The following is a 20,636-nucleotide window of genomic DNA, read 5'->3' on the forward strand; positions in this document are numbered from 1 at the left end:
TGGCAAATACAGGAGTTGGAACAGAAACTGGAAACATAATCAGCTGCCTATGTGATCCATCAACTTTCTACCTCAAAATAGCAGGTCAATTAAAAGAGAAAGAAAATCCCCAAAGAATGAGATGTTTCTGCCCTGGTTTCGCTGTGCCCACAACAAATGTAACTTAATAAGGTAAATTCAAAAGCTTGGTTACTTGCTGTTGAGTGATACAAATGGCTAACGAGGAATTGAAGCAACAGATTTCTTTGCTATGGCAGCATGCATGGAAAATTCAAGTCAGCCTGACCTCTTTTTTCAGATGTAACCCAGATACCAGAATTACTGTAGCATAATAGGAATTCCTTCCAAATCCACAAAGCACTGACTCTGCTCCTTTCACTCACAACGTTTGCCTTCGAAGGGCAGGACAGCGGTTATGAGGACTTCCAGGGAGCTGGCGTTTCGGATGGTGCAGCCAAAATTTCACGCCCTCGCTTTACGTGGCGTCACAGGCAGTCTAGCCCAGGGTAAAAGGTCCAGGTCATGTTTTAAATGGCTTGAGGACACCCAGAGTGCTCATTAAGTAAACGGCAGAGGCGAAGACCTTTGCTTCGATCAGGATGTGAGAGGATATGCATTTGGTTTTAATACCTATATATTTACTGACTTCAGGCAAATTTCTGTGCAGATGACCCTGGAGAGGCTTGTGGCCCTGGGCTGTGCACTCTCACATCTCTCCTGACTGCACTTCTCGCTGGAAGATGGTTAATTTGATTGTCACAGAAGCATGTTGATGGTCCCTGGAATGGCCAGGGGAAGGTGACATTTTCTCTTCCTGAGTCTCATATGGGTACTGCTGCTGTGGTGCCCCATGTCTCCCCACACATGATAGGTCTTGAAAGCCTATGAAAAATACCAAAGAAAATTAATTTCCTAGATGATCTAAGTTACACAGCTGGATTAGCTGGTTGTTTTACAGTTGAAGGTGATACGCTTCAATGTGATTAAACACAGAGAACGTTACACCAGAGACACAAATGATTAGAAAAGCTCTAAAAGTAATTACAGGCTAATTAGATTTCTGGTGATACCTTATAATAACGATAAAATGGGCACGGCAACCAAAAGTCTACAGAAGACATTCACAGACAGGGAAGTTTGATATTGGCTTCTCTCTAGTGACCATCTTTCTTAAATGTGTGTGACAGTCCCCCAGGAGCTGTGCCCATCACATAGGTATAGCATATGTCCCATGCAGATGGCTCGCCAGAAGTGCAAGGCATAAGAAGAGCTTAATATCTTTAAGACTTGTTTTCTTTTCAGGATGTCCTTTCAGTTTGTGCACATCTGTGCTGCATTAGTTTTCACCGTCCTGCTTTATCTGGGACAGCACTGCCCAAAAAACAAGTTTACCCACTTTTAGCTTCTCATTAAGGTTGAGCCATGGCTTTAAACTAAGCAGGGAGGGTTCATGGCTGCCCAGCAGCATGTTAGCGAGGGAATGAAGTCTCCAATTTACAATCTGCTACATATATGCAATTACCCAGACCACCAACGGTGAGAGAAAAATATTAATCCCCAGACTTTTGTTGGTCCCTATTTAAAATGGTCACATGCCTTTCCCAGGTCAAGAGCCTTGGGTTTATGTGGATCTGTTTGTGAGTTTGGAGTAATGGCACATCTGACAGTATCAGATGTCATCCTTAATTTGTCTCGTCTCCTTTCTGCAAAAGCCATGAGTTTTGAGCCTCATAGCTCCCCTTCTTGTGAATTTAGGCTTTTGGGAGGCTGCAGGTGGTGGCCGTGTCCTTGTACAGGAGTCTCTATGTCCATCCTGGACAACCTGAAGTTGCCTCCTGCTAGAGGAGCAGGAAATGCTCCAACCTCCCTCTGCAGTTCTCATGCCAGTAGATTTCCTGGCTGCCAGCTTATGCTGGAAAGTGGTCCAAAATGGAGATAAACCATGGTCGTTGGAGTATGTGAGGATTAAAATGATGCTGGAGCCGGTTAGCTTCAGCTCCCCAAACAACTCTTGGTCATGACCAGATTTCCAAGAGTAAAGCTCAGCAATGACACATAAACCCTGAATGATTGTGCAGCCACCCAAAGTATTTCTGTGCATGGTAGCAGGGCACTCTAGCTCAGCCTTTATTTTTTGTTATTATAGCTGTATCTCTCTTTGATAAAGCCTGTTTAGCTGCAGCTTCAGCTGCCTTAGGTCAACCTTATTTTTTCTGAGCCATGGTATGAATGAGTTCAAACAATGATACAGCTTCATCTCCTCTTAGTCTAATTGCCATACTTTTCCAGTTTATTAGTTTCCAAAGGTTGTGCCAAGCTTTTAAAAAAGGTAGGCAGGGGAGCCTTGTCTCCTGCATGCTGCTGGCAGGCTGCCATGCCGGGAGGAATATTGCTGGCTGCTTCAGAAAGGGATTAACATGAAGGCATTTTTCTGACAGTTAATTTTACATATCACAGTCCCTGTGACTAGAGAGGGGCAGGGACAAGGGGGCAGCCAAAAAAAAAAAAAGCCTCGATTTATTACTCAGGTACAAAAACATTTAAAGTAATGAATAAAATCCTAAAGCTGTAAATCTGGAGCTCCAAAGCTAGGTGTGTAACGTGACAGAGAACAGTTTAAGCCTTTGCCTCTTTGGGAGAGGTGAGACATTTGGACTTCATTTCACAGCCTGATTTTCATTAACCCACCTTTTAAGAGTAAGGATTATGAGAAGCCAGGTCCTCTGCTCCCTGACGGTGATTTATGCCTGTATTGTCAAACTTCAGCACCCATGACACAAGAAAAACATATTTGCTGCCATGCAATGGCAAGACCCCTTGAAATGTCCAGAAATAGCTGGCATTTACGGAGTCTTTGAGCAGCTTGAAATGGGTCTGGTGGTGGCAAATTTGGGTCCAGAATCAAAAAGTTTGGGGCTTTCTGGATCTTCCCCTGTTGTGCTCATGGTTTTCAGAGATGAAGATAAGCAGGTTGTTCATTTGTTTTCCTCCAAAATCAGTTTGATAAGAGGGAGTGGATCTGGCCTCTCCTTCCCAAATATACACTGATTCTTAAACTGGTTTATGTTAAATTTTTTTTTCCACTATGCTGGTATAGATCTGGGGCACTATTTCACCTCTGTAAAGATATACCTATATGCTAAACCAAAATCTTGCTTTTTTCTTTGTTCTTGTTTATGGAATTTTTTCCATAAACAACATTTCGAGCTCTGCAATCTCTTCTTGAGAGGGAAGAGAAGGATGGAGAGATGCTGGGCTATGGATTCTCCTTGCTCACTGTGGAAACAGATTCCTGGTTCGAGATGCTCGGAGCTGTCTCAACCCTGCATTTGCCAGCAATCACTGGTTTTGCACAGCATCTTTCCTGCTTTCTAACCTCGCTCTTGCATTTCCCCCACAGATTATAACGGGAGAGCTCTACCGCATCCATTACCTGAAGGAGAAATCGCGCTCCTTTATCCAGAACCCCTACGTGGCAGCACTTTATAAGCAGGTGGGCTGCTTCGTTTTTGGCTGCGCCATCAGCCAGTCCTTCACAGACATTGCCAAAGTGTCCGTTGGGCGCTTGCGGCCGCATTTCCTGGAAGTTTGTGATTTGGATTTCTCCACCATCAACTGTGCTAAGGGAGTTTACATCCAAAACTACACCTGCAGGGGAAGCGACAGCAAGGTCCAGGAAGCCAGGTGAGAGCCCATGGCATCAAAGTGATGGTTTGCTGCCACCAAAATGGTGTCTTACGCTAAATACATCCTGGGATTTCTCTGCCAGCAATAGATGATTCAAATGCTGCTTTCTCTGCAAAGGCTGTAACTCCATCTGCCAGCGACAGGCAGTTTCCCTCGGGAATTGCAGGACTTGGCTGAGTAATATTTCTTTTCCTTTCTCTTTACTCCTACACTATTGTTTCCCTGAGCACTTGCTCAATGTGGGAATTCACCGTAAGAGTTGAGCTCATGGTGAGTAGCTTAAGCTGTCCCATTCAGCGAAGCAGAGGGTTTCTCCTCCAAGGAGGCTCCACACAGGCAGGGCTGGCAGCACCTCCCCTTCAAGCTCTCTATCAAATCCATCGGATGCTCAATTTTCACATTTCCAGGGGCGTTTCACATTAAGTGACTGGAGAAGCTGCTCACTTATTTCTTTACGGTTTCCTGGTTATTTGAGGCAAGACGATGAGTTATTGGGCTATCCTGGAAATAACTGCTGTCCCACGAGTAGACCAGGAAGGGACGAACAATGCGAACATCCTGTCCATCCGTTCGCTTTCTGCCTCATGAGCAAGCAGGGCGGATAATGGGGGTTTTATAACCCAAAAGACTGGGGGTTGTGGGTTCCTCTGCTTTGGCACCCTCTTGGTAGCAGCAGACAAGTCACCATATTACACATAAAGTTATAATGGTGATTATAGATCATAGTGGCTGGTTCTTAGCACCTGCTTTGTTTTGCAGGAAATCCTTCTTCTCCGGGCATGCATCCTTCTCCCTCTACACCATGCTGTATTTGGTGGTAAGTAACCTCAGCCTTGCTTGAGACTGAACTGATTTATCCCCTGTCCCCCTTTCCCAAGGCACTCACCCATGTTCAGTAGCAATAACGGCACAATGAGCGTTGAAGATAGCGGGTCGATTGAAAAAAAGAGCCTGAACAAGCCGGTGGTGGAAAGATCCACTCTCAGCACCTGTGGCGTTATTTAGAATGGAGACTCCTGGGGTGATAGCTGAGCTATGCAGCTTTGGGATGTAGCCAAGGCTGCAGTTAAATCCGAATACTACTAAATCTGTGGACAACCTGTGCAATTTTGTTCACCCCACGCTGAGGTTTCCACTGGGGAGAGTTTGGGGCAAGCCAAAATGTTGCATCCATGGAGAGGAAAGAAGATGGGCCGACATGGCTCTGTCTGGGGGGGTGAAGGCTGGTTCCCAAATGTGCTCCACTGAGCAGGTGGAGCAGCCTCTGCCTGCCTGGATCCGGAGCGGAGGGCTGGGACTTGTTTTTCTTTGTCAGTGAGAAATGGTTCTACCCTTCCTGTGCCGGGGCTGGGGCCGGGGCGGCTGCCAAGGTGCTTCCTGCCGGGGCTGCAGGAGGCATACTGCCCATGCCCCCCGAGGGGCTGGACCCGCAAGCAGCATTTTGGGAGGATCTGGATAGTGATTTGTGGTTTGGTGGTTTTTTGGGTGTTTTTTTTTTTTTAATCAGGAAAAAGATTTTGGATTCCTTTTGAGATTTGTGCCTCCCCTCCCATCTCCTATAAGCTCAGCCTAGCAAGCAAAGAAACAGCATGACACTGATAAAAACATTAAACGTGAGCTTTTTATTTATGAGCAGTTCTTCCCCCTCATCCCTTGACCCTCTGAAAAGATAAGTGACCACTTCTCCCTCCTGCCTTCTCATCCCTGGATCCCCCTTCCCTGTGAGCAATTTCTATAATTCAATTACTAATATTTCCAGGCTGTTGGTGATGGCATATTAAATTCTTTCCTTGTTTTCCCCCTTTTTTTTGTTCTTGGAAAACTTTTGAATTCCTTCAGTAAACATTTTGGTTGTTTCCTCCCAGCTGTGTTACAATGCAGAGCCGCCCCAGCAATGCTTCGCAGGAGGCTCAACCCTCCACCACTGCTGTTGCAAAACCTTCTGAGCTGAGTTTGGAAACCATCACTCACACTGGCATTTATTTATTTCTGTGGAGATCTGTGGGCAGTCAGATAAGTCAGCCCTGAGATGCTTTCGAGCCTGGCATCTGGAAACAGCGAGGACTGCCGGTCCCTATTAAGTTGATGGTGGTTTCTCTCCAAATACTCAGCAAGACTTGGGTTGTGCTTCCAGGTGTTCTTTTAGGAGATGCTATTCCCAGGCTTTTTTGTAAGCCAAGCCCGATGCTTTACCTTTTGCACAGGATCATGTCCTGCAGCATCCTTCAGGGTATGGAAAAAACCTAGGGAGCTGTGCCCAGCTGGACAAGTGCTAGCCCCTTCCCCGTGTTTCCACCCCGCTCACTTTGGTGGTGGCTGCCCAATGTCACCAGGGCTTGACTCTGTTTCTGCAAGGTGCTAGGCAGACCATGTTGCTTTGCCAGTTTTTTACCATGTTTTTCTGAAAATCCAGCAGTTACAGAGCAGGCAAGAAACAAATGGGAGTGCTGGTGGCAGGGGGTGTACGGGAGACCCCAAAACTGCAGCATGGCTGCAGCATTCCCATGGGATGCATGGAAAACCTTCATAGCTCATTTTCCAGCACTGCCTTGCACCAATACTTGCTGCCTGACCTTCTTTTTAACTGCAGCAGGCTTTGAAAGTGGTGACTAGCTCCTGCATAACGCTTTGGAGCAGAAAGCTGCCTCTGATCTCTCTTTGCTGCCCTTCCCCGTCCCCATATGGGAGCACTTGAGCTATCAGTGCTCTGCAGCCTTTGCCCCTCTCCCCCCTGATTCAGAACACCAGGCTGCTCCATTTATCCCTCTCTATGGAGGGGTTTTGATACCCAATTCCTTAAGAATTTTTTTTTTTCTTTGTCCCAAACCTGGAATAAGGTTGGTAGCAGGCTCTGTCTGACCAGCTGTTCAGTTGCCTTGTGCCTTAAAAAGTCAGAGGAAAAATTAAAGCAAGTGTTCAGTCATAAATTGAAGGGAGAAAAAGGCAACTTGAGACAAGACAGTATGACACAGTGTGTATCAGAGGTGAGGAAACAATGATCTTAAAGGTCTTTTCCAACCTAAATCATTCTATGAGTCTAACTCGTCTAGCAGCACCCTGCTCTCCATCACTCCCTCTCCCTGGCCACCACGAGAACCTGAATGAAAAATCTCATAGAAAAAGGGAGGCAGAAAATCTGTTGTGTTGGAAAGGCTGATAGTATCCAAAAATAATTTTTAAAAAATGTTATAATAATCCAGAGGAATTTTATTTAATGCAAAATAAACCCGCTGTCTTGCCCAGCTCAATGAATGAGTGGGGTTTTGAAAGCCTGGTTGGAAACGTGGCATCCACCATGCCAGCACCTGCAGGAGGTGGGTTTGATTGATTTAATCAGGGAATAATCTCAATCAAAACACAATGATTGTTCTCTGGTTCCTGGGAAGCGAGGGCTGTGCCGCAGCAGGTTGCTGTTGGTGCTTTGGGTACCAGGAGTTTGCCGTGGGCCTTTGCGGAGTGTAGGTGTTTGTGGGGCCGAGCGTGTGCTGCAGAGGCTTGGCTGATCAGCCGCATCCTGAGTGCATTCCCTATTGAACAATACTTCATACTTCGAGGATAAGTCACTTCCCGTCTTTTCTGGCGTTCCCTGGCTTCACTCTTAGACCTCATTCTGAATTATAATATTTTCAAGTTTGCTTCAATTGATGGAGACGGGTGCCAGAAAGCTTTAGCTGGTCTATTAAAAGATACCTGGATTCCCATGCATCCCACGGGGCTTTGTGTACACCATGGGGCTTTGTCCAGGTATTTGGTGGCCAGTGGGTGGGTGACCACGGATTCCCCATTGCCCGGCACAGCAGCAGTGCCCTGTGGTATCCACCAAGGAGAAGCAGTTTGGCCATGGGCTCCTGGTAGGAAAATGCAAGTAGATGCCAAGCCCTGGAGGGCTCTGGGGGAAAAGTCCCAGGGAAAGGTGTTTGCAACACAGTAAAATCTCCTGGGGTTTAGTTCTAAACACTGAGACTTCAGGGCTAAGTTTCTCACAGCCTCCTTGTCACCAAGAATACCCAATTAACATCAGGCTTTTGTATAAAAAATTTAAAAGGGGAAATTACGCTTGGGTAATCCTCTTTGTCTTAATTTTCCTTGCTTTGTTATTCCTTGGCTGAGTGAGCCCATAATATGTATTTATAGCAAGCTGAGGAAAGAGGAGGTATGTAACAGCTTATTCCACACAGTCTTCTGGACCTGACCCACACCTCTCGGTTTTGTTTTGCTGGATGAGGGGAGTCTTTTGCGGAGAGCAATGGATGCTTTCCACTCCCCCTGTGAGCACGTGAGCCCACAATGCGGAATTTTTTTCAGCACAAAGTTGCCTGAAATCACAGTTAACCACACAGAGGATGCAGGAAAGCTAAATTAATACCAGAAAAGCTAAATTAATATTCCTCAGTTGGCTGATTCTGGATAAAATGAGAGTAAAACAGGGCAGTTTGCATATTTAATGTGAGTTGGTAGGTGAGGCTGAAGACTTCAGATCGGAATGGGTTTTAGTGTGTTCTGATTAATATGGAAAATTAGCTAGAGATGTTGCTTGGTTTGTGTAACGCGGTGAGCATGAGGCTTTTCACTGGGGTTTCTTGCTGAAGGGTGGAGGTAGGTCCCAGTGCCCTGGTGATGCTAAGTGATGATGTGCCCATGTGAAGGAAACTCTGTGGTAGCTGTGGACCTGGAGTCAAGTTCAGCGGTGACCTAAGTATGTGAATAAACTGGAATTACATTGGAGGCCAGGGCCAAGGTGTGAACTGCATTGCTGAGCTGACAGGATATTCGTGATGGGGTGGGAGGATGCTGTATGTTCAACAAAGGCAGGGAAGAGGCAAACAACGCATCCCTTTCATGCTGGGAAGTCTTTGCCCTTCTCCTGTCCTTGTCCCCTGGCCATCTTGGTGCTAAAAACTGAATTCTGCAGTTCCCCTTCCTCCAGCTGGCTTTGCCCAGCCAGGGCAGTGTGTTACACCGGGGTGAGTTTGGGTTTGAGGGGTTCTGGCCTCATACTGCTTTGGGTACCTCTCTGCTTGCAGATGGGGCTGGAGATGGAGGTAACTTCAGGTCAGACAGAAACAAGACCAGCCATTTCCCAGAAGGAAACCTTAGCTGTGACTAAGGGACGTGGTTGATGGAGTTCAGCCTTGTGGTGGAGAGAGTGTGAACAGGACAGAATTTCTGGGTGGCGAAAAGCCCCGGGAGGCTGGAGGTGATGTTTTTAGTCTGTGACCCTGCCAGCTCCTCCTCAGTGGGTTTGCTTGGGGGTTGCATGTAGTGATAGGCTGACCCCACCAGCACTGTGGAAGTCCCCTGGCAGAAGAAGAGCAATGTGACGTCCTTCAAGCCATCTGCTTTGTGGTAACTTGGCCTCTGCCAGGAGACAGTGGATGGGAGCTCCAAATAACTCTTGCTCTGTGTGATCCCATTTCATTCCATCCACCCTTGCTCCTGTTGATGCTCCTCCTGACTTTTGCTGCCCTGTGATGGTCTGTGGTGGAAATGACCCAGTTGTGGTCTTGCTCTTCTATCCCTTCCCAGGAAGGGCTCCCTCCAGCCCCACGTTCCAATCCAAATCTGGCAGTCCTTAGCAGGCAGCTCTTCAGATTTCCTCCCAGGTTTCAAAAAAAAACCCCTTCAAAAGCAGGTTTTCAGATAAATTGCCAGGAAATTCCCATTTCTTAGTAATAGCACAAATTCCTGTTTTAGGGAAAATCTGATCCTTTCAGCCCACAAGCCCTCCTTTTGCTTTTTGACCTTCTCTTATCAGCTAGGTTTTTCTTTCATACTGAGGGCAGAGGCAAAGTTTGTAGCACCCCGAGGCTCACTTCTAAAGTACTTGGAGGATCCTCAGCACTCTGGCCTTTGAGCACAGTTTTTGATGTACTGCATGCTCATAACATGCCTGTGGAATATGAAAAGTGCTGTTATCTTCTTTTTTTTTTTTTTCCTTTTTTTCTTTATGAATGGGGAACTAAAAAGTAATTTTTCCAAGACTTTTATTGTGGCAGTAAAAGGAGCTTGATCAAGATCCTCACACTGATAGTGTGGTGTCTGAGATGGATCTATTCTAGTGGGTTTTACTCCTCCGAGATATGCAGGTGTGGGCATGAATTAGGTGCTGGGGACTTGGGTGGCACCCAGCACACCCTTATGGTGCCACACTGCCTTTGCACACCTTTTCCAGGGCTAAAATGTGCAGGTTAGACACACAGTTCAGAGCTGTGCTTTGGAAGGAGCGAGTCAGTATACAAACACGTTTAATTGTTAATTGCTTCAGCCCCAAAAGTGTCTGCTTTGTGTGTTCAAACTCAGGGTTAGCTTTTTATTCCTAATTTTTAATTTATACTTTGCTTCCTCGCCTACAGATGAACTATTTAGTCCAAGTTTGTGGGATGGAATGGTTTGAGGGGATGTCAAGGCTGTGTAAAAGGGATAAATGTCAGATTATCCAACAGCAAATTTTTTTTAAGGGGTTTGTTGTGACAGAGCCTCGAGACTGAAGTAAGACGTTAGGTTTCAAGACTTCCTGGTAGAACTAAGAGTAATAGTTTATAATACTTGGAGCTACTTTTGCTCTGCAACAACATACTGGAACTTAAGTTTTGCACTGTCACCTGGGCCAGGCTGAGACTCTTGAACATGAAAATAACCCTGAGGCTAAACCATGGCAATAGAAGCATATTATTATCTTTTGCGTGCTTTAAAAATGCTACTCTCCACAAATGCTGTTTTTTCAAGGGACACTGTCGCTACACTGAGGAGTCATATTTAAAGACATCAGTGTCCCCAACTCCCTCTATCACCACGTTGAATACTTCCCAGGAGCATCCTGCCTTCATAGTTTATTGTCAGTGGCAGATCACTGGGTGCACAAATATCATGGCAATGAAAATTCAGACAGCCTAAGAATTGCAAACTAAAAATGTAGGTCCCTGCTAATGACCACATAGATATTTGCTTTCAGGATGAAGTGCCTGCTGTTAAATCACTGCGAATGACTGTGCAGAATGGGGTTGTGCTATTTTACAGCTCCAGCTTTCCAGCTCAGTGGTGGCTGCATTTTACCTGGAGGGAAAGCACCTCCTCATTGGTGGTGGGGGTTTTTGTTATGTTTTCTAGATCTTTCTGAGCAGAACATGACTCCTAATTTTGATACATTGATTATCGACTCATCTTTCTCCCGAGCATAGAAATTATCATCACAAACTTGAGAACCAGCCCAGTGGTCCATTCTCTGGGCTACATCAGCGTGGGTTTGCTGTGGGGATCTAGAGAGCTGTAACTTGTCCCATAGCATCGCGTCCACAAGTTTGCATGGTGTGGGGTGTGCACTGTGGTGACGTGGCTCCATTCCCAGACTCAAGCTGGTTTGCAGACATATTCCCCAGAATTGTAATGTTCATTAGCCAGCGCTGAGCTGTTTTGGTACTGCTCTCTTCCATGTTAATTGGCTAACAATTTGGGTAATTTGGAGCATCTGCTCCATTCAAATCACATGATAGTTAATTTCCTCTAAAGAACCCACTGTGTATTCCTTCCAAAAAGGGGTAAATATAATGTTTATGCAACAGCCAAACATTAAATTGGCCAAAACGATGCTTCCCCCTTATCAGCTTTCCAATTAATTCTGCTTTTATAGGTAAATGGTGTCATTAAGTTATTTGTGGTTTCAGGGAACCCAGCGAGAGCTTCTTTCCCTTTTATATCAAGGCAGTGTAAACTGCTCTGGGTGTGTAAAAGGAATCGTAAATGGATATTAAACCCCCTTCCAGCCCTCTGATGTTGCAGAGTGCGCTGGGTCTGACTTCCAGTGTTTCATTTAGGAACAGGCAGAACATACCTGCTGCGGCTGAGCCCGCGGGCAGCAGATCCAAGCTGCAGGAGCCCAGCAGCATTTGCCAGGCACTTTTACACTCTTTGAGCCATCGAGTGCCTCTCTCCTCCCCAAGCCGCAAGGTTTCTGCAGTGTCCCTCCCTTCCCGCAGCCTTCCTCCCGCACTGCGCCTGGCCCTGCTCATCTGTGGGCAGCGGGTTGCCGTTTTCCTGTCCTCTCTTCCCACCCGGCTTCCCGGTTCCCACAGGAACCGGCTGTGCCCGCCGGATGAAACGGAAACGGGCCTGAGATAGTCACGGGGGGACAATGTCCATTTGACGTCATGTCAGCTTTGTCTTTTTGGGTCGAGCCAGGACTTTGCTTTACCCTCGCTTGGTAGGAGTGACTTCCCATGCCATGCGGTGGGATGGCTGCACACCCCAGGGCTGGGAAACATGATGGCAATGTCAGAGGATTGCATTTTGCTTCCGTGTTGTCAGCAGTTGTGGCTATGTCTCTTGGGGCTGGCTCTGGAGGTGTGGCATGCTGCATTGATTCCTGTTTTTCCTCTGAGAGATGCCGTGGGTCCTGTGTGCCCCAGATTTGAGACTTTGCTTCTGTTGTGCACTAAATAGCAGTGGGGAGGAATTTCCTTACTCAGCCTGATGGCAGGTTGTGTGGAGACTGAAGTGGGACCATGGTGTGAGCCGAGATGGTGGGCTCCTGACTCTGGCTCACCAGGGAAGGCTGTACCCACCCACCTCTGCCCACGTCCCCTTCTCCAGGGGTTAAAATCCCTCCATCTCCATTCCCCTCTGCGTGATAGAGGACACACATTTGCAAAGAGCATCATTCTTCTTTGACAACTCCCTGCTCCTTGAGTTATAGGGGTGCAGGTGCCCCATGGCCAGCCCCACAGAGCGGATACTGCCATGCATGCACATTTTGGGCACAGCTTCTCCTTTGCTGCCCTCGAAAACAAAAAGGTTGAGTTAATTTCTCTTCTCCACAGTTTTATCTGCAGGCCAGATTCACGTGGAAGGGAGCCCGCCTGCTCCGTCCCCTCCTCCAGTTCACCCTCATCATGATGGCGTTTTACACCGGCCTGTCCCGTGTGTCAGACCACAAGCATCACCCCACCGATGTGCTGGCGGGCTTTGCACAGGGGGCCCTGGTGGCTTACTGCGTGGTGAGTACGGCAACCTCCTCCGCAAGGAGCGGCAGCGGGGATGTGGCTGGGGGTACCGGGGGAATAGCAGGCACCTCCCCAGCCCATGTTGCTGCCAGCTTCTGTAACCCCCACCCTGTAACAGCCAGGGATATGGCAGGAGGCAGCGTGCTCTGGGGGTTTGGTCTGGTGTCATTCCTGTGTGACAGCACATGTAAACTTTGTTTGTAGGTGGAGTGCAGCACCCCACCACCTTGATGGTGGGTGCTCTGACTGGCACCAGAAAAAGGAGGGTGCACCCAGTGCTTTCCCCTCCCCGTGAGCAAATGCAGCTGCTGTGCTGGAGGGATGAAGCAATTCCTCTTCTCCCCCACAAAACAAGCTGCATATTCACAAAAAAGGCAACATTTAGGGTTTTTCCCCATCAGCCTTGAGCTCCTGGAGGGTCCTGGGTGAAGGGCCCCTTCACCCAGACAGCCTGGGGTGCTGAAAAAGTGTTTGGACAAGGGAGAGTATTTCTCTCTTAGCCAGCAGCATTTGCTTCTCCAGCTGCTCTTGGTAACGAGAACCCATTTGCACGGCTTTCCACCAGGACCCAAGCAGGGGGTCTGGGGTGCTTGGTTTTATGGCTCTTCTCTGCACAATCCAGCCAAAAACCAGCCCCTGGGAGCGGGAGCTGGTGTCTGCCCAGCGTGGGGAGGCAGGGTGCCTCGTTCAGTGGTGGGTTTTTAATGTAGCGAAAGGGCTCGTGAGAAAACACCAAACAAAAGCTGTGCCCACTTGTCTTCAGCTGCTGGGCTTGTTCTCATGCAATTTGCTTTCCAAAGAGTGACCTGATTGCGCAGCTCTGTAACTCGAAGTGACACATGCAGATATTTAAAGTAGGCAGGGTAGGGGGCATGGGGCTGGCTGGCTGCCTCACATAGAAACAAAGGGGCTGGGGGTTTTGGTCGTTTCTGTGTCTGTACAAAATCTTGAAAGCAAGATTTTAACAGCTTACCATTTTCTTGGGTGTGTGTTTTGCTTTTTAACTGATCTGAAAGTAAAGCAGCCCTGAAGGCAAGGAATTAAATTGGCTAATGTTACATTTTGCAAGAAGATAAAATAGGTTATTCACGTACTTTCCACTCATTGATAATATTCTAAAGCCAAGACAAAAATGTCATTGTCGGGAACTTTTTATGAAGTATTATTAACTCTCTGAGCAGTAGCTATTGGGTTTTGCCATTGTCTGATGCCGATGTCCCATGCAGGGCTGTCGTATTCAGAGGAGGAAACTAAAGAAGTGTGTGTGTGTGTGTACACAGATGAGTGCTGCTGCTGTAATGCCTGCTCGCAGCAACACTGTTACAGGTCCTGGTCCTTCATTCCAATATTGTCAGGGTGCTTCTCCAAATCCTGGTAATCTTTTCCTATCCCAGCAGTCAGCTGTAGCACCGTGATGGCAGTGCTGGCAGCCCTGGGGAGAAAAGACCCTGGGCTATGCAGGGAGCAATGAAGCAGCTTGTTTCAGTCCAGGTGCCTGAATTTGTTTGTTGACACACCAAGTGCACATTGCCAGGGGGTATTTACTCTTCTGTGTGCCTTTCTGTTTGAGAGGTGGGATAAGAGCAATACACAGGGGGAGTAGGGATAAGGTGATCCATCCCTGGATCTTAGCAGCAGTTTCAGAAAGACAATAGCTCTCCGGATGCTCAGGACGGGTGTCCGGATGCTTCCTGGCCGGGATGAGCAGCAGGGCTGGCCGTCCCCTCCCGGCCCTCCGGCAGCTGGAAACTGTGCTGGGAAGGGTCGGCTGCAGCAGCACTGGGCTGGTTTTCCTGTGTTGAGGTAAAGTGACAGAGGAAGCAGCTGCCTGGAGTTTCACAGGCAGGCTCAGGTTTGCCTGCAAGCCTGGGGCAACCTGTGCTGCTCTTCCTAGCTGGCTTGTGGAGGGGGCAATTGTCTCCAAACCCTCTGCAGGTATGGCTTGGTGGCTGGGAACATCTCAGGCAGCAGCTTAGGACTCAGCATGGGGTTTAAACCCAACCCTCGTCCCATTTCATCAGCTTGCAAAGAACTGTCAGTATGTCCTTGTTCTCCTGAACCTGGTTTTGCTGGCATGAGCCATTGTTTAGGAGGGGCCAGCAGACTTTCCTTCCTGTTGGGAGATGCAGCAAGGGACAAAAGGAAGACTCACCCCAAGACTCCCTGGAGTTTGCATTGGTTTTTGCTAAAATTACTGGTGTATCAGAGCAATTACTGGTATGTCCTGAGGGTCCTTGCCCAGCTTTGGGATCCAGCTCTTGTGCATAGGATGGCCTGAAGCAGAGGGAGGGACCTGGAGACTCATCACCTCCAATGTACCCTGGATGTTCCCACACACCCTTTCCCACAGCAAAACCTTCAAGAGTCCACTCTGATAATAGTCAAGGACCGTTAAAATACCATAGTTACCAGGCTGTAATTTTCAGTAGAAACCAGTTGTGAGTTTCATCTCCGAGGGCTGCCAGAGCTTAAATCCAAGTTGTGCTGCAGCAGACACGTTTGTCCTTCAGTGCCTGAAATAACAAGCAGAAGACATTAGTGTCAAGCACTTCCAGCTGATGAAACATTCGAACTTGGATCCAGGGTAAAATATGATGAGGAATGGAAATAGTTTTTATGCACGTTGTAGGCAGCCTGATACGTGTAGTTTTATGTCTCATCTGATGGAGAGAGAAAAGGGGAGCCATCGGAAGGACATGCTCCTGGTGTTGCTCAGCTTAGATGAATTGTTTTAACCTCTGTGTGTAATTAAAAGATTTCTTCAATGTAATGGAAACGAATAGGAATTGTTCAGTGGCAATACAAGATACTGGCTTGCTTTGTATAATACGCGCTCAGGCTTCTGCTGTCAAGTTTTCTTTATGGGTGGAGAGCACCTTCTACAGGAAATGGAGCTAATCCAAGTGAAAAACTTTGCACGTTTATTAGTCCTTTTTTGTGTTAAACAGTTCAAGCATTAGGAGGATTTAACACACTGTTTTAAGCCCCAAAGATCACGTTTCATGATTCCTATAAGTGTTTATATAACCTCCAGCCATGTTAAAGTGAAATACAGCTTAAAGAGAAATGAAACCTCTTACCCAATCTCTGAATTAAACCCTGAAAAGCAGCAAGCAGCACAGTAAAAGCTAAAATACCCAGGATGACACTCCACCATAACTCATTCCTGTCCAAAATAAGGACCAGACCTGGTGTAATCCCCATATGCTTCTTACCCTCAGCAATCTCCTCCCATAAATTGATTTGTTGTGGCTATATTGGTGCAGAAATTGGACATCTTTTTGATTGAATCCAGCTCTCCGAGGTGGGCAAGCAAGTGAGATGGCATCAGAAATGCACTGAGCCAGCTGAATGGAGGTTTTACAGTTATTAATGACCCAAAAGAAAACCATTGCCAGAGCAGTTCAACATGCTTTTACACTGATGCTGCAGCAAGAGGCCAGACTCTAGCTTGCAATCCTTGGCAGGATCAGCTGGATCCTGTTATTTAACCAAAGGTACAAATGCTGCCACTTGGATGCCCTGTAAACAACTTTATCAGCTCTGTTATACAACTAGGCAGCCACACACTGGCACATACACTGAAAAAGAGCTGGTTTATATGTCAGCTCCTTCCTTGCTTTTCCGTGAAGTAATAAAAGCCAAGCAACAACAGCTCAGCTTTCTGCACCCCCAGCTATAATTGTAGGAGTAAATTGCCACTTATAGCAGGTTCACTGTCTGTTCAGGTCAGCATCTTAACTGCCCATGCTGACAGGGACTTGCAAAAGTTGTTTCTAGGGACAACTAGACGTGCTGTGTAGGGATCTGGGTAGCTAGAAAATGTGGCAAAAACCTTTGCTCCCTCCCTGCGTTACCCAGCCTGGATATACTAATCTAGTATTATTCCTCTGAGCACCTTGGATTTGGTTTTTTTCCCCTGATTTATCTTGTTGCTTAAATGTTGCATTTGAATACTGTGGGAGAAAAATGTGCTGCTAACTCCTACAGCCATGTGCTGCTCCTTCCAGGGTTTCAGCTCAGCAAACCCACAGCTCGGTCCGAGTTATCAGTGCTTAAGGATGTCTGAGATGAGCTGGCAAATTTGGGCTGGCAGAGGCCGTTGGCAGCAGGACCGAAGTTTGGGGCTTTGGTGCCAGCTAACAAAATGATGAGTCCTTGCCACTTTTTGCTCCATCCAGAGGATCTGTGCTGTCTGACTCTCTTTCCCTTCTGGCGCAGGGCTGAGGTTTGGCAAGGGAGAAAGTGCCCCGGCCCTGGAGGACTGATAAGCTTTCTGCAGCGGCTGCCAGGGGAGGATGTGGAAGTTTCCTCCCAGCACTTTGTTTCTTATTGTGTTGCTACCTCCCGAAATTGCCAAGTGCTGGATTTTTCACATCCGGGAGAGGAGTTACATCACGGGATATTTAGGAAGAAGTAGTCAGGAATAGCTCCTCCTCTCCTTAGGCTTTGGCTTCAGGACCAGACCCTGGCTCTGTACCGGTGCCTTGGTGGGGCATGAGGAGAGCATCGCTCACCGTTGACTCACTGCTGATAACTTTTAACACAGTTTTGATTTGAAAGCTTTTAATTGCCTACCTGATATCTGGCTGAATGAATTGTTTCACACCGACTCCATCCCTAAAACCACTCACCATGAGTCGGGCCAGCCCTTTGGAGACCTTTGTTATTTTATTGGAGTGTGGGCCGTGTATCTGTTTCCTGGCTTTTCAACCCGTTCAGCAGAAGTTTGGGTATTGCACTCGGTGATTACACAGTGAGAAATTAAATTGTTCTGTAATGTTTTTACGCTGTGTTTTGGACGGACTGAGCCTTTTTCCATATAGTACAGAAAGGTGGTAGCAGGCGCTTGGGATTTCACAGCTATCAGCGTTATGGGCAGGCATTCAATAATAGCACAAAAAGCGCTGCTTTTGCTGCTTAAAGACATTCATATATTCTGTAAACCAAATTTTTGAACAAAGCATCACACAGTGTGGCTAAGTTTGCCTTTTCCACTTACTCCTACAGGTGTTTTATGTCTCAGATCTCTTCAAGCCCAAGACAAAGACTTGCCTGCCTCCACCACCCATCCGGAAGGAGATCCTTTCACCTGTGGACATCATTGAGCGGAATAACCATCACAACATGGTGTAGACCTTTGAGAAATCGGATGGGTGTTGTATTTTATTTTAAATTTTTTTTTTTTTGCAAAAAAAGACTGCTGACAGCAACTACCTGCTGCTCTCAAATCTCATCAGACAGTAGAATGTAGGGAGAGACTTTCTTGCCCGACCAGTAAAGTCTTACTCTGTGGTCTTTTCAACTTGCGACATTTGGATGAAAGGGGTGGTGGTCTACTAAGTCAAAAGCGACAATGAGAAAGAAAAAAACAAAATACAAAAGTCGAACAAAGAGAGGTGCCGGAGTTCTGGATGTGCAATTGGTTTGCGTGTTCATGTTGTAGTGAACGCCAAATTGTTCATAGCCTAATGAACACTAAGGGATTTTTGGAAAGCTGGCCATCTTAGTTTTTTTTTTTACTATGAAGATTTCCAATGCCTGCAAGAAAATAAAAAAAAAAAAACAACTCACAAATAAATTGTATAGCACTATATACGAGAAACAGCACTGAGTCAAGATCTGGGATTGGTTTGTAAGAGTTGCTTTTTTCTCTTTTTGATACTAGTTTATTTTTGCCTCCTCTATTCCATACTGTGACTTAGTTTAGAAGAAGCTTGCCCAGTCAAAGATCTCTGAAGGGTCTCTGTTCACACTACACGCCTTTAACGAGCAATCCTGAGCTGTGCAGTGGGGCTGAATAACTCCATCCTCTGCGCAGAGAAGCCATGTTTCTTCCTCTCTGCTCGTTCCCTGGCCCTTCGTGAAAAGAGCATCAGCTGCTTCCTGGCCATCCCTTTCCCCCCTCCCCGCCTCCCCACCAGAATCACAGCAGGTTCCCTGTGTGCCCACGGTAGCTGGCGGTTTGCAAGTGGGTAGCGGCGGCTCTGCTGAAGATGCGTTCGCACTACAACCTCGGGGCTGAGTCCTGGGGAAACTTTTATTCTGCAGTTTCGGGACGGGCTGCTGGGCGGCACGTCCCAGCCTGGTGTCAGTCGGTTTGTGCATCCCCCCCCCCACCCCGCCCCTTCCTCCTTCTTCCCTTGGGCACCCCGGTGTGTGCCACGGCAGGTACCAGGTCCTGTCCTCTGCCCGGTGACACCAGTGGTAAATCAGTCGTGCCTATATTGAGTGTGACTTTTTTTATTTTATTTTTTTTTGCCCGGAAACCACAGGTTCTTGGTTTGCAGCCCTTTCACAGAGCGCGTTTGCAAAGGGATCCCGCAAAGCATGCAGAACGGCCATTTGCACATCCTTCTTACAGAATCCGTCCTATCATTTCAACTATAGCAAGCTATGATTTTTTTATATATAAATATTATATAAATAATGTATAAAACCTTAAAAATTAACTATGTAAAATATTATTTCTGAAACAATTTTAGATATATCCACTATGACTATAAACTGTGTCCTGACCTGTGTTATTTACATTTTGCTGCTTAAAAAAGCATTGAATTAATTTTTTTATAGTCGACTAAAATATTGTAGTTCTGTGGTAGTAATATTTTAATGAAAATAACTACAATTAGAGACATTTGTATAAAAAAACATATTAAATTGTCTGTATTTTTGTAATGTTCCATTTTGTAAAGAGAAGAATATTCAAAGACTTTTGTAGAATACAAAATTGAAGTTTGTATCTGCGAAATTATTGCTGTATAAATGTGCTTTTTAAATAAAAGCTCATAACACAACTAAACATCCCCGTGCAAGTTGTGTTCTGCCTTTGGGTTGACCTTCACCTGCCAAAGAAACAGGACCCTTGCCCAGGAGGATGATTGGGGGTGACCCTTTCGCATTTTAGGATACACGAAGGCATCTGGACAAAAAGGGACCTGATGCCACTTTTGATGGGTGTGTGAGAAGGTTCTACCAGCCCCTGGTGGGGAGGGTGTGATGAAGACACTCATGGGTTTGCATTGAACTGCTCTTGGTTATGTCCAGTCTTTGATCAAATCCCTTTTTCTTTAGTAATATTATAAGCTTTAAATAAATATTATTGAAACAAAACAGAGTCTGAAGAGCTGCAGCCTGGCTGCTGAGTGTCCTGGACAGCCCCTGCCTAGGAGGGCTCACAACTATGCCCCGCACCACCTTTTCCATGAATAATAGGCACCTTGCAGCTCACTGGGTTGCAAAGATGTGGGTGGAAGGGGAAAAGAAGGAAAAAAAAAAAAAAAAGCCCACAACACGTGCTCAGATATGCACATGTGCACAGCATACAGTTACAAGGCAGCCTTGATTTTTTTAGAATTACTATTATTTTTTTCCTCCTCCTACAGAAGAAAATGAACTTCTCGGTGGTGACACATGGTCAGAGCTGCATTTTGGCCACTCCTTGGGTGAACCGCATCGGCAAGATAACGTGGCACAGAAATAATTTGCAAGAATGCATGACAGGAAGCGAATACCACATCAAACTGCAAATAAATAGCAGGTGGAAATTAAGCAAGCAGAACTCAGCTAGCACTTGCTATTATTATCCTAATTAGTAGCAATATTTTATTATGTGTGGAAAAACTTTGTAAACCCGCACCTGCCCTAAATGCCAAGGGAGTTTTCATGGGGCCCTCTGTGATTTGAAAGTGTTTGGGGAGTGAGTGTGTTGTAGTTTAGACTTTAGCTTCAGGGCAATGGCCGTAATCCCCAGTTTATCTCCAAAATAGCTGCCTGGGTCTAGGTAACCTGGGAAGGCGGAGGAAACCTGCCATGTCTGTGCCTGGCAGGAGCTTGGCCCTGTGGACCCCTTCAAGTGGAGGGCTGGCTTGGGTGCAGCAAGCGCTGGGCTGAGAAAAGTGTTTGTTTTGCATCTTAACCCCTGGCTACTTGAAAGAAAACAGGAATACAGAT

At 46.6% G+C, this 20,636-nt stretch overlaps 1 protein-coding gene across 1 annotated transcript in view; it reads left to right on the top strand.

The window, feature by feature from the left end:
• PLPP3 (phospholipid phosphatase 3) overlaps positions 1-19,485 on the top strand; it is a 46,141-nt gene extending 26,656 nt beyond the window's left edge. Inside the window, exons 3-6 of the mRNA XM_074875956.1 lie at positions 3,401-3,684; positions 4,447-4,504; positions 12,501-12,677; positions 17,694-19,485. Coding sequence (XP_074732057.1) covers positions 3,401-3,684; positions 4,447-4,504; positions 12,501-12,677; positions 17,694-17,819 — 645 coding nt within the window. The 3' untranslated portion in view covers positions 17,820-19,485. The remainder of the gene's footprint in view (positions 1-3,400; positions 3,685-4,446; positions 4,505-12,500; positions 12,678-17,693) is intronic.
• The last annotated feature ends 1,151 nt before the right edge of the window (positions 19,486-20,636 follow it).

Source organism: Strix uralensis, chromosome 8 (genome assembly GCF_047716275.1).
Source record: "Strix uralensis isolate ZFMK-TIS-50842 chromosome 8, bStrUra1, whole genome shotgun sequence".
NCBI classification, from domain to species: Eukaryota; Metazoa; Chordata; class Aves; order Strigiformes; family Strigidae; genus Strix; species Strix uralensis.